This window comes from Xenopus laevis, chromosome 1S (genome assembly GCF_017654675.1).
Source record: "Xenopus laevis strain J_2021 chromosome 1S, Xenopus_laevis_v10.1, whole genome shotgun sequence".
Classification (NCBI taxonomy): Eukaryota; Metazoa; Chordata; class Amphibia; order Anura; family Pipidae; genus Xenopus; species Xenopus laevis.
The window spans coordinates 123,021,735-123,035,773 of NC_054372.1; the positions used below are offsets into that span (position 1 = coordinate 123,021,735).

Sequence of the window (14,039 nt, forward strand, 5' to 3'; positions counted from 1 at the left end):
AATCAATCTGAAGTGAAGATATTGCTTCAATTATGCCTCTGTCTTTTAACAAGGAAATCGGCACGCTGATCCTTGCTGAAGGAGGTAGAGTGCAATGTTCTGATTGTGGCCTGTGTTTAATGGCCTATTTCTTATTCTGTTTTGTGCCTCTTTGACCTCAGGAGAATACTAGTAGTCAATTAAGGGTTATAAATGGAGATAGAGTAATTATTTATTTCCTGTAAGGTTCCCCAATAAAGGAGACACATCTGAAGAAGCCGTGTTCACCCTTGAACATTTTTTGTGAGCGCAGAATAAACCCTTTGCTTTCTTTTTTTTTATGGAACCTAATTGGTTTTAAAGAGTGAAATAAATTGAAAGGTGTATATTCTTATGGTACTGTGGACCTTCAAGGAAAATTTAACAATTATTTTTCCTTCTCACTGTAAGAAAATGAGAACTGTCATTGATGGGTCCCTGCTGGCCGGAAGTCCCTCATACATATATCTAAGAAACAACAAAAACAAAACATGATTACTGGATATTCTGTCCTATCTGTGGTGCCCTTGAAATCACAGTGGGCATTTAATTGGTCAGCCCTTTCAATTTGGAGGTCCTACCATTGCCTTTAATTAAAGAGAAAACTGGTCTGCTTTCCCTTTACACCATCCATCACATACAGAAATCTGTATTACTTTACTATTGCCCCTTCTCCCCAGGCCCTGTGTTAATTTTCTTACTGCCTGTAAGCAAATCATGTTTTCATCATGCCATTCATTGACTATTCTAACTTTCTGTGAATTGGCCTCTACAGGCTCTACCAATAGCTGGAATCTCATCTTTAGGATTTCACCAAACCTAATAACAAACCACTCCTCAATACCTTTCTTGGTACCACTTCACATGGGTGCATTCATGGACACTGCAATACTTGTAGCTTTTTCCCCATGTTGTAGTTTTCAGATGATCTTTTTTAAACCTATTTGTTTAGAAAAGCTTGCCCTCATTTGTGCGAAACCTACTGCTCCAATTGCCACTCTTCTGACTGCTATGCCTCCCACTTGTACAACACTGTAAAAGATTACTTAGTTTATAAAACGTATAATAATATAATTAGTGACTTGGTGGCGGTCTCTGTAAACAACCACCTTGGTAAGTTGTTGTAGTCTGTCCTAGTCATGATCATATGATATGCTTTTAAACACAGTCTAGTGCCTACCATAAAACACCAAGACAAAGTTCACTGATGTAATATCTTCACCAAAGCAAATGCTAGCGAGGATTTTGACTTGGAAGCGTTTTTTTCTAGCCAGCCATCTTGACCCACATAATCTGCTTTTTAGCAGACGTCTATTATGTAGTGGGGATCTCAAGTTTGTTTAGTTTAGCGACTAAAACAGATGGCTTATAACAAATACAGGAAAATACAAATATAGAGAAAGTGTTTGTATTCATTCCTTGCTATGCATTTTTTTTTCTTGGGCCTCTTTTGTTTTTTGAACAGATTGAGTGTTCTGCACTGCTGATTCTAAAACTGCAGATCACAAACAACAATTTGTTTTCAGGCAATGCACAGCCCAAAAACTTATCCCCCCCCCCAAAATATGTCACACCAGGTCATTTTAATAGATATCTGTACCACAGAAGTAAATATTATGATTGATACCTTAAAGGGGACCTGTCCTATATAATTCCAAATCCTATTTTGCGGTGTTAGTCAGGCAAAATAAACTTCATTTAATTATAAAAAATATTTAAATCTTATTTTTTTTATGTCTTGGGATTCAGAATCACATCAAGCAGGCAGACACCATTTTGTAGACACTGTTCTCCAGGCAAGCTATATCATGCAAAAATCTTGTATATGAGGCACCTGATGGCCATGTCTATGCGCTGGCTCAACAGATGGTTAAGGAGTGCTGTTACATCTTGGAAGTGCAGAAATGAAAGTGAAAGGAATTGCCTGCTCCACCCCTATGCCTAAGGTAGGGCAGCCAATATATGATTGACAGCGTAGACTTTTAAATGATCTTATGACAGGTATGGATGTTTTTTATGTTTAATTTGAAAAGTACTTTTATTATTCAGCTTTTTATGGCTTGGTGACAGGTCCCCATTACGATTTTGCAGCGCCCAGATAGTCTACTTATTATCACTTGAAACCGAAACCACCAACCTTTTTAACTCAAACCACAAGTTGCTCACTAGACATTTTTTGGCAATCTGAGACTTCGAGCAAGCCCAACATGAACCTTTTTTTTTTTTTTTTTTTTTTCAAATGGGGAAACATAATAGAAATTGTAAACAAATATCTTTATTTCACAGAGTATTTTTTTCATTTAACACTTATGACATTGCAAATTTCAGTTGAGCATTGTGCATTTTTAACATAAGTATTTTACTTACACTGGCACAACTATTGTTGAATATTTTTACCATTGGTGATTGGTCTGCTAAATACATTTGTGTGTTCAAAACACCTATACTAAATTCACGCAAAGGGTAAAGAAAGTACAGACCAATAAGACCTGTTCACATAGCACATTTTTACATTAACAAGTTTTATTATTAGATACATTTTGATTATAAAGCTCTGACAAGAAATTCAACTGTTCTAGTGCAGAGAGGTCATTGCACTTGAAATTCACCCCCTTTAACTCCATTCAACCCTAAAGTTATATGCACCGAGAAGGAGAGGGAGCAGTATCGGGCTACCTGAGGCAAGCACATCAGTTTTACTAGTGCCAGGCAACAGTACATCAAATTGTAATTACTTTAAAACACTTTATTATGTTGGTAATACTGAAATGGCCTTTGCTCTTCTAGGAAGGCTTTCCCCACTATGTGCCATGATTTAAGAGGGTTTTGACTGAATCACTGTTGCTCTTAGATGTTTCCATTTCAACATCACATCTCTTACAGTTGACCTGGAATAGCTCTAGTATGGCACAAGTTTGACAAAAAGGTAGCATCCTATGAATATGCCAAAAGTCACTGAGCTCTTCATTGCAACCCATTCTACAGTCAGTTTGTTGTTCAAGATTTCATGGCTTAATGAGCTTAATTATAGTGTGTAAGAAATGGATGTGGCCAGTTATTAGTGATGAGAATATATGTGTAGTACATTTATAATGCATGTATTCCCCACTTGTTTTCTTGGAACATAAAGCCACTATAATAAGGGTAGATTTTCATATTATTTCTTCTTCTACTAACTCTTACATAAACATTATTTTCAAAGATAACTTTTCACAAATAATAAGCAGTGCCACCACCATTGCCAGGGTGATTCCTTCTAGCTTCTGCCGATTTACTGGCATATCAGTTGATTTAGTTGACACTAATGGGGTACTATGATACATAAATATCATTCAGAATTCCTCCTGTTTCCTTAGTGTGTGTGCCCTGTAATCCTAGCCTGAACAATAGCTGACATGGCTGATTAGGCAGCAGCAGTTCTGCAAGGCTGCTTCAACATGGTTCAGTGAGTTGCGGTGCTCTGCTGCCTAACTAATTGCTACTCATCTTGCAGCATACCAAGATAGCATGCAGTTTTTTAAACGTTGAGCACATCTGGTATTTTATGCCTTTCATACATTGATATATTTTATTTTGCTTTCAAAGGTCTACACCTGAGTGTGTTTTCACTATAAAAACCCTTTCTTATGTCACTCAGACATAAAAGCTACATAATAAAAGTACCTCTTGTCTATGAAAACACAAATTCTTTTTTTATTAAAACATCCATGCCTGTTTTTAATTCTCAGCTGCCAATGATATATTCCCTGTCCCTCCTCTGTGTCCGGCATCAGGTCGGGTACCCGCGGAATACCCGCAAAGTGGTCGGGTTTCGGACAAAAAGTCCATGATTCCTTGGCCGGCGGGTAAACCGGCTGGGTACCCAACAAAGATGCAGGCTTGATGCCTCATTCTGGCACATACCAAGATTTTGATAGCTGTCTACAAAAGGGCACCTGCCTCCCTAATGTGATTGAATCCCAAGACTAGGAAAAACAAGATTTAAATAATTCTTATAGTTTAAGTGAGCTATGCATCTTTACTATTCCAGGAAATAGGAACTGAAATGTAATAAATCAGAATGCATGGATTTATACACTGTTAGAATTGAAGGGTCAGCAGCAGAAACAAGTGGTAGCTGAGAAACGTAATTCAAATGTTACAGACCCACCTGTACTTGAGAATACAACCTACAAGTCATTTTTTTCCAAAAGCTGTGTGACTTCAGATCTCCTTGCTAAATTTCTCATGCCTTTAGGTGTCATGTGGGCATCCCTGCCAGCAGCCAGCATATCACTACTGCTCGGCAGACACATTCATTGTCCTTGGCAGCACTAGCTAAGGCTGCTGGTTAATTTTTTCAAGAGGTACTAAAGGAACACTTTAAAACTTAGATGTGGTTAATCCTGTTAAATATTTTGTGGTAGTGGCAAGTTTTTATACAAACATTCTCTTTGCTTTGGTGGCACAGGAGAGAATACATATTTTTTTGCAGTAAATGAGAATTTTTGACCTTTTTTTCTTATGAGAGGAATTTCTATGTATTTTTTATTTTATATAAAATATGAAATAACCTGTTCTAGCTGTCCAAATGCTGTGTGTGTGGAGGGGGTACAATTTTAGCACCAGAAATGCTGAACCTCCATTTTAGCAGTGACATTTTAATGATAGGAAGTCTGCAAAATTATTTGCCATCAATTGTGAAGGCAATAACAAGCCTTGGTGGTTTTTCGCACTCTCTGTGTTAAGTGCTTTCAGAATGACAGCGTAAACTGTGTTGGAGAACTCCAAGGAAGTAAAACTGATTAAAATGTTCATGCTTGAATGCTGCTGATGGAATAGTTCATTTGGACTTTCTATACCTCCTGCAGCTCAAGCTGAAATATTAAAATTCAGTGGATTTAAATCTCTCTTCCCTCAGCTCAAGAGAAAAACATTACATTTTAATAGGTTTTGAACTCATAATTCATTGGTTTGGTTTGGTGCGGCACATATTACATCAATTCAAATATTACTTAGAAGGTTACTTAAATGATTTTTTAGATCCATATTTATAATTGGGTATTTTTTTTATTATTTATGTCTGCATACTATTTTATAGACTAAAGAAAAAAGAATCTGTGCATGTTTATATATACACACAAACACAAATATATAGTGTTGATTTTGTAAAATTCTTGTATTCAAAGAAAACTGGAATTATTAAATGAAAAATACACCAAATTACTAAGGGGCTATATTTGATTTATTTATTTATTTGTAAGTCAGCTCTGTCATTTTAGTCTTTGCAAAAAGCAACCAATGAGCTGCTGATTGGTGAAGAGAGGAAATGGTCCATGCAAATCAGAGGCAGGCAATAGTGATTCTTCAAACTGAGAAGAAATGTAAGGTGGCCATAAGGGACAATTGTAAGCTCTCAATTAGGCCCATTCAGATAGAATCCACAAGCTTATCTGGCCTTGTATGGGGCCCTCCAACTGGCCTGCCCGACTGGTATCTGGTAGGTTTAAAAATCCGGCCGGAGTGAGGACTGCCTTGCCCTGCCCCGATGGCCTGTATCCCTTTTGTTATGATTTAATATTTTGGCCCTAGCTCCAAACGATCAGACCAGCCTGGAGTCGTCCACTTCGATGTGGGGAAAGCTCAGCTCATTCTTCCATTAGTAAGGCCAGCTTTAGTCTGCCTATATAAAAATTAAAAATTACATTTTTGGCAGTTCAGTGTATATGTGTTTAACAACTTTAGGCAACTCGATATATGCAGAAGTGATACAGCTTTGAAGAATTGATTAAAGGAGTATCATTGGATAGTTGCCTCTAACTATAAATATAAAACAATTGGTGGGAATGCCTAGAGAGGAGTTAAAGGGGTACATTGACACTGTTTGCATTGGAGAAAGGTGCTTAGGCAAGCACAGAATGGGACCATCCTTTTCCTTCTTGCTTGCTCAGCCAGGCAAGGGATTTTGGCAGCTGTTTTGGGACATAGTTTGTCACTGTTAGCGTTGAGCTGCATTTGCGAACCTGTCTATTGGGACTGAAACAGCAGAAGAGCAACCTTTTCTCGAGGCATGACCATATTCTGTGTCTATAAAAATGGCTTCTTTTTACCAGGATGAGACTAGATTCGTGACAAATACTTCTGTACAACGCTGCTAATTATTTTGGCACGTTTTAAGCATGTAAAGCAACTAGTCTGGTTTCAACTTTAGACATAGTCAGCAAATACAGTTTTCTTTGTGTGTATATACTGGAAATATTATTTTTCTTAGCCTCTCCTATTTCACCAAATTTCACAGTTCTGTGACATTTTTGAGCATAAATGCCCTGCCCACCTAACACTCCCCTCCGTGTTGACATATTCTTCATTAATGTATGGTCTATGTAGTGTTAATTTCCTTAAAATCGACTTCGAAGTCCTTTGAGGCTTCCAAGTTCAATTATCTGTTTCTTTGGGACATAGAATGACCAGAGTAGGGAAGATAAGTGTCACATTGATAAATCTGTTTACACCGTACACCTCTGTTTCTTTTGTCTTTTTGAGTGTCTGAGGAGGATTATAGACACAAGAGCACGTGCAGTAGTCCGACATCTGCTCTTCTAAAATATTTTAAACACTAATTCCAAAGATTTGAGAATTCATACTGGTTGAACACTTTCTTGCTTTTTTTTTTTGTCTGGGTCATGGCTTAAAAGACCAGTAAAAATACAAGCGACCACGCACAAGTTTTACTTTTGCACAGTCATACAAAGCCAGTATTGTTTTTTTTCTTCTATTCTCTTCCATTTTACAAGGTTCCTGCCATAAAGTGTCAGCTATTTATTCACATTTTAGTTTTATTAATAATAAAAACATTCAGTATATATTCAGAATCCAGTATGTGACTTGTATATGAGATATATAATAAGACACAGTGGCACAATGATTAGAACTGCTCTGCCTGTTAGGGATGTAGCGAACTGCCGTTTTGGTGTTCGCGAACGCCGGCAAAAAATGCGAACAGTTCGCGAACTTCGAACACCCGCAAAATCGTTCGATTCGAACGTTCGAAGGATTTTTCGTTCGATTCGAACGTTTGAAGGATTTTCATCGTTCGATCGAAGGATTTTCATTCGAATCGAACGTTCGAGGGATTTTAATCGTTCGAACGAATGGAAATCGGTCGAACGAATGGAAATCGTTCGATTTTAGCGGTCGAATGGTCGCGAACTCAAATTGCGAACGTTCGCGAACATTAGGCGGACGCGAACGGTCGATGTTCGCGCGAACAAGTTCGCAGGCGAACAGTTCGCTACATCCCTACTGCCTGTGTGAGTTTCTTTAGGATATTCCAGTTTCCTCCCACACTCCAAAACATGCAGGCAGACTGATTGGATCCTAATGACATTGGCCCTAGTGTGTGTTATAGGGACCTTAGATCGTAAGATCCACTGGATAGGGACTGATGGGAATAATATTACACAGCACTTTATAGAGATCTATATTTACCATGGAGATTAAAGTACTCTCCTGCAACTGTCTAAGCGAAAGAAGTCCAAGACCACTAAGGAGCATATTTAACCATCTATCTTCACTTAAAGCTTTATATAGACAGTCTTACTTCCAAAGACAATGTCTCCACGCTGCCGTTTTAGAATTGAAATCCTGATTTCAAGATAAATGTTTATTTGGACTGCTAATTTTGGTATTCATATATAAATAATCAGTAGCCAAAATAACCTCTTGAACTTTAAACTTGAAGGATCATTATTAAAAGGATTAAATGATAATGTTCAAACCTTTTTTATTGGAAATTATCTATAAGTGCAGATTTATTGCAAAAATTTGGATGGAAAGTGCAGGTTGAATCTTCACTCAAGAAGCTGTTCATTTGACCTTGCTTTCTTCATGTTAAAACATTAACCTTAACCTGATCAGGTTATGGGCTAATAGAATCAGAAACATGTTTTTACGTCCTAAAATGTGTATCTTTGTGTATAGAGCAGTTCAGGGGTGAAATATGTATTGTGTTTAAGGCAAGCATAAAAAGGAAATCTGTTGAAAGTAGTTTTACACACATACTGTACATTCTTAGATCAATCATGCTTGACTGACATTTCATACAATGAAATGTATTTGTTTGCTTCTTGAGTTTCAAGTATCTTTTTGTACTAGGCGTCATGTCTCTGTATCTGATCTAAAAACAAAGGCCAGCCTTTGTTCTATCAAACCTGCAGCGGCATCAGTGAGCCCTGTAATGCATCATATGTCATGTTCTACACATTCCACTCAGTTTGAAATGGCTGGGGTTTTTTTTCTCTGTTTGTCTTCATCACAGCAGTTTGTTTGTATAAACTATATAACTATAAACTTTAAACACACCAGTGCAGGGACACACTACATTATTTTTTAATTATTTTAAAACACTTTGAAAAAGCTTACGGAGTAACCAACTGGCAACTTAATTTACTGTTGTGCAACACACACAAAGTACACACATTTTGTGGACTACATTGTTGTTTGCTGTTTTCCAAGCAGTTGCCATTTTAGGAATGTGCATAGTTTTTCTTCTTCTCGTGCCTTTTTATTTATAAGGCATCCATCCATGGCTCCATGTCCCGCAGAAGTGCCTTTTGGTATGAAAAATCAAATTTGACTGCAAGAGAAATTTTGATGCAAGGATTCCATCTCTTACAGTTAATGTGTCAGTAGAACATTTCCTTCCTTGCAAACATGGCACTTCCCTTTCCTTTGAATGGAAAATGTCTATTGAAGACTCTTGTTAGAAGGAGGGTAGTGGAAAGGGAAACTGGCCTCTGCATTCTTGAGTGATACCTTCTCATTGGCTTTGGGCAGTGGAAAGCCCCGTGGCTTTTGAAATGGAACTTATGAGCCAGGACAAAACCTTCATCATTGCCCTTCATTTACTTTTACAGCAGTTTCCTTCCAGTAGACGGTTTTGACAAGTGACTGTCAATTTCAAATGAAATCTCTCTGCTGTAGATACAGTAGAATTCCCATTGTACGTTTTTCAGGGCACCAGGAAAAGATTATGTAAATTCCGGAAAAATGTAAAATAAGGAAAATGTATTAAAGTAACTTTTTCTTCGAGTACTGAAATGATATAAGCACTGGAGTCTGTTTTACGTTGAGATACAATATTTACTGTGTTAATAACAAGGGTTAAGCATTGCTGCGTTAATGTTACACTATGGGGGGCATGTGCAAGGCCTCTCTGTCAGTCACATACATAACCTAAAGCAATAAGTGATTGGTGCAGGACTGTATAAGGGGCAGACTAATTGGAATTGACCATTTACAGGCAGAACCATGGCAAAATAAACATCTGGTTATTATTTTAAACCTCTTTATTTTACAAATAATAACATTCAAAGAGGGAAAAAAAAACAGTTTTTGGGAATATCAGGACAAAATTTTGATGTAAAATCCGGGAAACCATTACTTACAATCAGGGAAATGTACCCATTGAAATGCATTATAAATTGGGGGGGGGGGCACAAATAAAAAATGTAAAATATAGGAAAACTTAAAATCAGGTAGATGTCAAAAATCAAGTCAGATGTCATTCATGTACAGACCCGGCTGACCTAATTTAGTTAGCCGTTAGTACAGATTGCTTGGTAATGCTATAAACAATCCTACATCTAAATGGTGGTTAAAGCATGAAACATGATTTATCCGTTCTAAGGTCAAGAACTCCCAGTCCTAACCTCTCAAGGGCTTTCTGTATATGTTGCCAGTGTGCTGTTAAAAATGACTTTAAACTCTTGTCAGCACAGTTACTGGTGCATGCATCACAGTCCCACTCAAATAAACCTGTCACAACACCGAGTCAGCAGCAAGAGAAACGTACAAGGGCAGGCCTCTAGCTTTTCATTCGAGCATCACTAAACGTGCACAGAGTGCCCAATTATTTCAGCATTATTGAGCAAGCCTACAGGAGAACCCATGCCTTGCTACATTAGATTTTCTTTAGTAATTTGCTCAAGTACCACTGAGGACACTTAAAGAGCTTAAACTGGTGGCTGCAACCAATTCCCTTTTCTGGATTGTTAATTCAGATTTTTGCACTCAGATTAACTCCTTGCATTCTGTGCTGTAGGCCTTACAATAACTTTTCTTTTTGTCTTGTCTTGTCTTGAATCCCAAGTTTAAATCTGATCTTATTAAAATATTAGATAGACCTGTATTATCTATTCACATACCTTTCATTTAATAAAATATAGGTATTTTACAGCAATTGAGGGTTTCACCATTTCAGATTGTGTCCTTTTAAACAAAATCTTCATACACCCCTTATTATTTTAGGAGAATGGATAGGCAAGGTACCTTGAAAGGAAAAAAGCAGTGAAAAGCTTAAATTGACAGGATGCCTATTTTTAGTTTGGCGGTAACACTTTTTGGCAGTAATTAATGTCAATAAAATGTTTGTAATAAATGATCTTAAGTTTGGTTGCTAGAAGTTACTAGAAATTATCCATCAGCGGGTAGCATTTTCTGGTCAGCTTTGTTATTAAATAAACATCTGATTGATTGCTAGATGTGTGCAAACTTAAGACATATTAAATTGCCTGTATTTCTGTATTTGATGTTAACATGTGATATTATGATGACAGCCCTAACAATAAAAAAACAGGTTAATGTTCATTAGTGTTCCACTTGTGATAAATTCAGACCTGCTGGGAGCTAGCAATCACAATCTCATGCAGTGTCACTGATAATAAAAAGATGCCCTAACAAGATCACAAGTTAGTTTACTGCTGTGGGCAGATTCAATGGCATGGTTCATGTGACCCACTAGGCTTGTATACAAATTTTTGTTTCTAAAATACATATTTCTATCCATATTCATTTTCTTTAGGTTAGGAATTAGTACTCATTTATAGTATGATATTCTGCTGCTATGGATTTGCTTTAGCTCAGGGCTGCTAAATAGTGGCACAAGTGTAGTTTGTTCTCTAGTGCTAAAGTCCAGTTTGTTCTATTGTGCTACTATAGTACCATACATTCTTTGTGTACATTTAAATTGATCTGTCAGTGTGCTGTATATTTGTCACCTTCATCATAAGTATTTTGTTCAGTTTTTGTAATGTCATTTATTTGAACAAGTTCAATATGTATTTTGAATTTTTCGCAGCAGCAGCAACTCCAGGCACAGCATTTGTCTCACGCACATGGACTCCCAGTGCCTCTCACTCCGCATCCTTCTGGGCTTCAACCTCCAGCCATTCCTTCTATTGGGAGCAGTGCAGGATTGCTGGCTCTCTCCAGTGCCCTAGGCGGTCAGTCCCACCTTCCAATTAAGGATGAGAAAAAGCACCATGACAGCGACCATCAAAGAGGTCATTACAAATATAATAATTTCTTACAATCTTTTTTGTAAATTGGTATATATACATGTATGTGTTGCATTAAAGGTGGAATGTCTATACATATACAGAATATTTCCTGAATCTTTAGCAAAGTCTTGGGAAATTCCTATTTGAATTTGCAGCAACAATGGCTTGTTGGGTGTAGTGTTTGCTGTCCTTATAACTGTTCAGTAAAAAATTTCCATTAGTTAAGAGGCCACTTACAGATATAACTTCCTCCTGAAATGTTTTACTAAGGGTTTATTTTTGAACAAGAGTGATAAGTGTGAAGAGATACAGTATGCTAAAGAGCTGGTGGTGATAAGAGTCAAGAAGGGAAACCTGAGCAAACTTGCAGCACCTTTCTGAGGATTTAGAATAATGTGCGAAGCCCAGATCAGGCCTTTTGGTATTAATCATCTTTGTGGAAAGAGGGTTGGTGCATAACAGTTTTATGATTATATCTAGTCATTTTAATAATCTGTGTGCTATGTTTTATGATGCACTGTTATTTAGGTTACTAGTAAGTGTGACATACTATGTAACTCATTTTTTTTTTTTTTCTCCTATCTTTGCTGAATTTGTTGCATGCAGATAGAGATTCCATCAAGGTAAGGCCTCATTTTAAATACATTTAAGTTCATATTCTAAAAATATTCAGGAATCCAATGTATGAAAACCTCCAAAATCAGCTGCAGGATTGTTTAAAACTGTGACAAGATTTAAATGTATGTTGACGTTTCAAGCATTACAAAGTGTTGTCCCAATATAATTCCAGCAGTTAGATTTGGTCAAACTGTTCTGCATGTTTATCATTTATATGTACAAACCTTACAAACTCTTTTATCCAGGATGCTTTGGTCCTGGGGTATTCCGGATAACTGATCTTTCTGTAATTGGGACCTCAAGTCTACTAGAAAATCATTTAAATCGTAAATAAACCCATTAGGCTGGTTTTGCTTCCAAGGATTAATTAAATCATAGATTGGATCAAGTACAATGTACGGTTTTATTCTTACAGAGAAAAAGGAAATGGTTTTAAAATTTTGGAACATTTGATTATAATCTATGGCCTTCCCGTAATTCGGAGCTTTCTGGATAATGGTTTTCCGGATAACGGATCACAAACCTGTAACTAAACAGTACAAGCAATGGAGGCTATGGGCTCAAATTTAAAACCTGTATACTTTGTCAAATGTACCTATGTATTTTTCAAAGTGTAATTTTTCCAAATATGATTCATTGCTGTATACAATTTGCTACTAAACATTTTTTCAGTGAAGTTGTTTCAGAAAAAAAGGTTTAGCGTAGGTTTTATCCTAGGTGTTTAGAGAGCCAACATATTCACTTTGCTTTTTTATACAGCCTATTTTATATTTGTATTGTAGTGTATCTATTTAACCACAAAATTTAGAATCTATACCACCAACTGTCAAGGACTATATTCTGTGTCCGTTTTAGGGTTCGGTTGTAGCCTGTGGGGTAAATGTGTTGCTGGGTTAGAATACTGTATATGGTGTTAGTAGCCTTTTAATTCCTAAAAAATGTGTAATTAAAAAAAAAAACTAAAGATGATAGATTGTTTTGATTGTTCATAGAAAAATGTTCATTCTAAACCAACCATACAATTTACTTCCTACTGTTGACTTTTGTGGTTTCTGTTTGATAATATTCTCATCACTTAGAAACTCATAAAGTTCTAAGATTAATGTATTAAGCAATGACTATGAGCTAAACCGCAGCAAAGTTGGTGAATGGGTGAAGTAAAGAATATTTATGAGGTTATATGATCCTCTTTACAAAATAAGTTATGTTGTAAAGAACAATAGACTTACAGTTGTATTACAGTGTCACACGTTCCTCTTTGTCTCCTTTACTTACTTGGCCAATATAGATTATTCAAACAAATAATTACTGGTGCTCATCACTACCCTAGAGGAAGTGTAAGTGTCTGAATGTGACCAGTGTAGTTATAGCATATCATTAGAACTGCATCTCTATCACATAAAAAATTCCCTTACTTGCTGTAACATTGAAGAGAAAAACTTGGGACTGTGAACTTTATCTTACAGAATATGGCCCTACTGACCCAATGATTCCTACTGACTTTCTCCTAGCATCATACAAGCTGCTCAGTCCAACCTACACATGTCTGTGACTTGGCAATAACTTGACTTTACATGGACATGGAGTGATCAGAATATGTGTATTGTGAAACTGTCTTAAGAAGATTATTCTGCGTGCAATCCTTTGGTGGTTCAAGAACCTAGACTTCTTGTCCTTTTTTGCATTAGCTCAAATATGTACAAATGACAGTAGGCAAAGCATTGGATAATTATGAAAGCAACCGCAATGTACTGGCTATATTAAATTTCATTTGACTGTATTTAATAAGCCGTAATAAAAATAACACCTGGAAACTGTATTTCTACAGCTGGTTGCATTGGCCAGTTTAACCAACAAATCACCAATATCTGAAGTTAAAAAGAAAAATGTCTGGTTACTTTTTGCTTGCTTATTTATTTTGAGAATTTTGACCTTGCAGATTTAAAAATTGTATGGTATTTAGCTCAGAGTTGGCTAGTGTCAGCATTTGAAGATCACTGCTGGAGTTCCAGGTTAAGTAGTTTTCCGATTCCTTTAACAATTTGCAGCAATGCTTGGAGTAGACGTTGGATGCTCATTCTATTA

General features: G+C 36.7%; 1 protein-coding gene across 3 annotated transcripts in view; it reads left to right on the plus strand.

Moving 5' to 3' along the window:
- tle4.S (transducin like enhancer of split 4 S homeolog) overlaps positions 1-14,039 on the plus strand; it is a 94,845-nt gene that overhangs the window by 34,493 nt on the left and 46,313 nt on the right. For 2 of the 3 annotated variants that reach the window (XM_018235353.2, XM_018235344.2), the window contains 2 exons: positions 11,135-11,339; positions 11,943-11,959. In XM_018235353.2, the coding sequence (XP_018090842.1) occupies positions 11,135-11,339; positions 11,943-11,959 (222 nt within the window). The remainder of the gene's footprint in view (positions 1-11,134; positions 11,340-11,942; positions 11,960-14,039) is intronic. The other variant, XM_041580151.1, reaches the window with a different exon arrangement.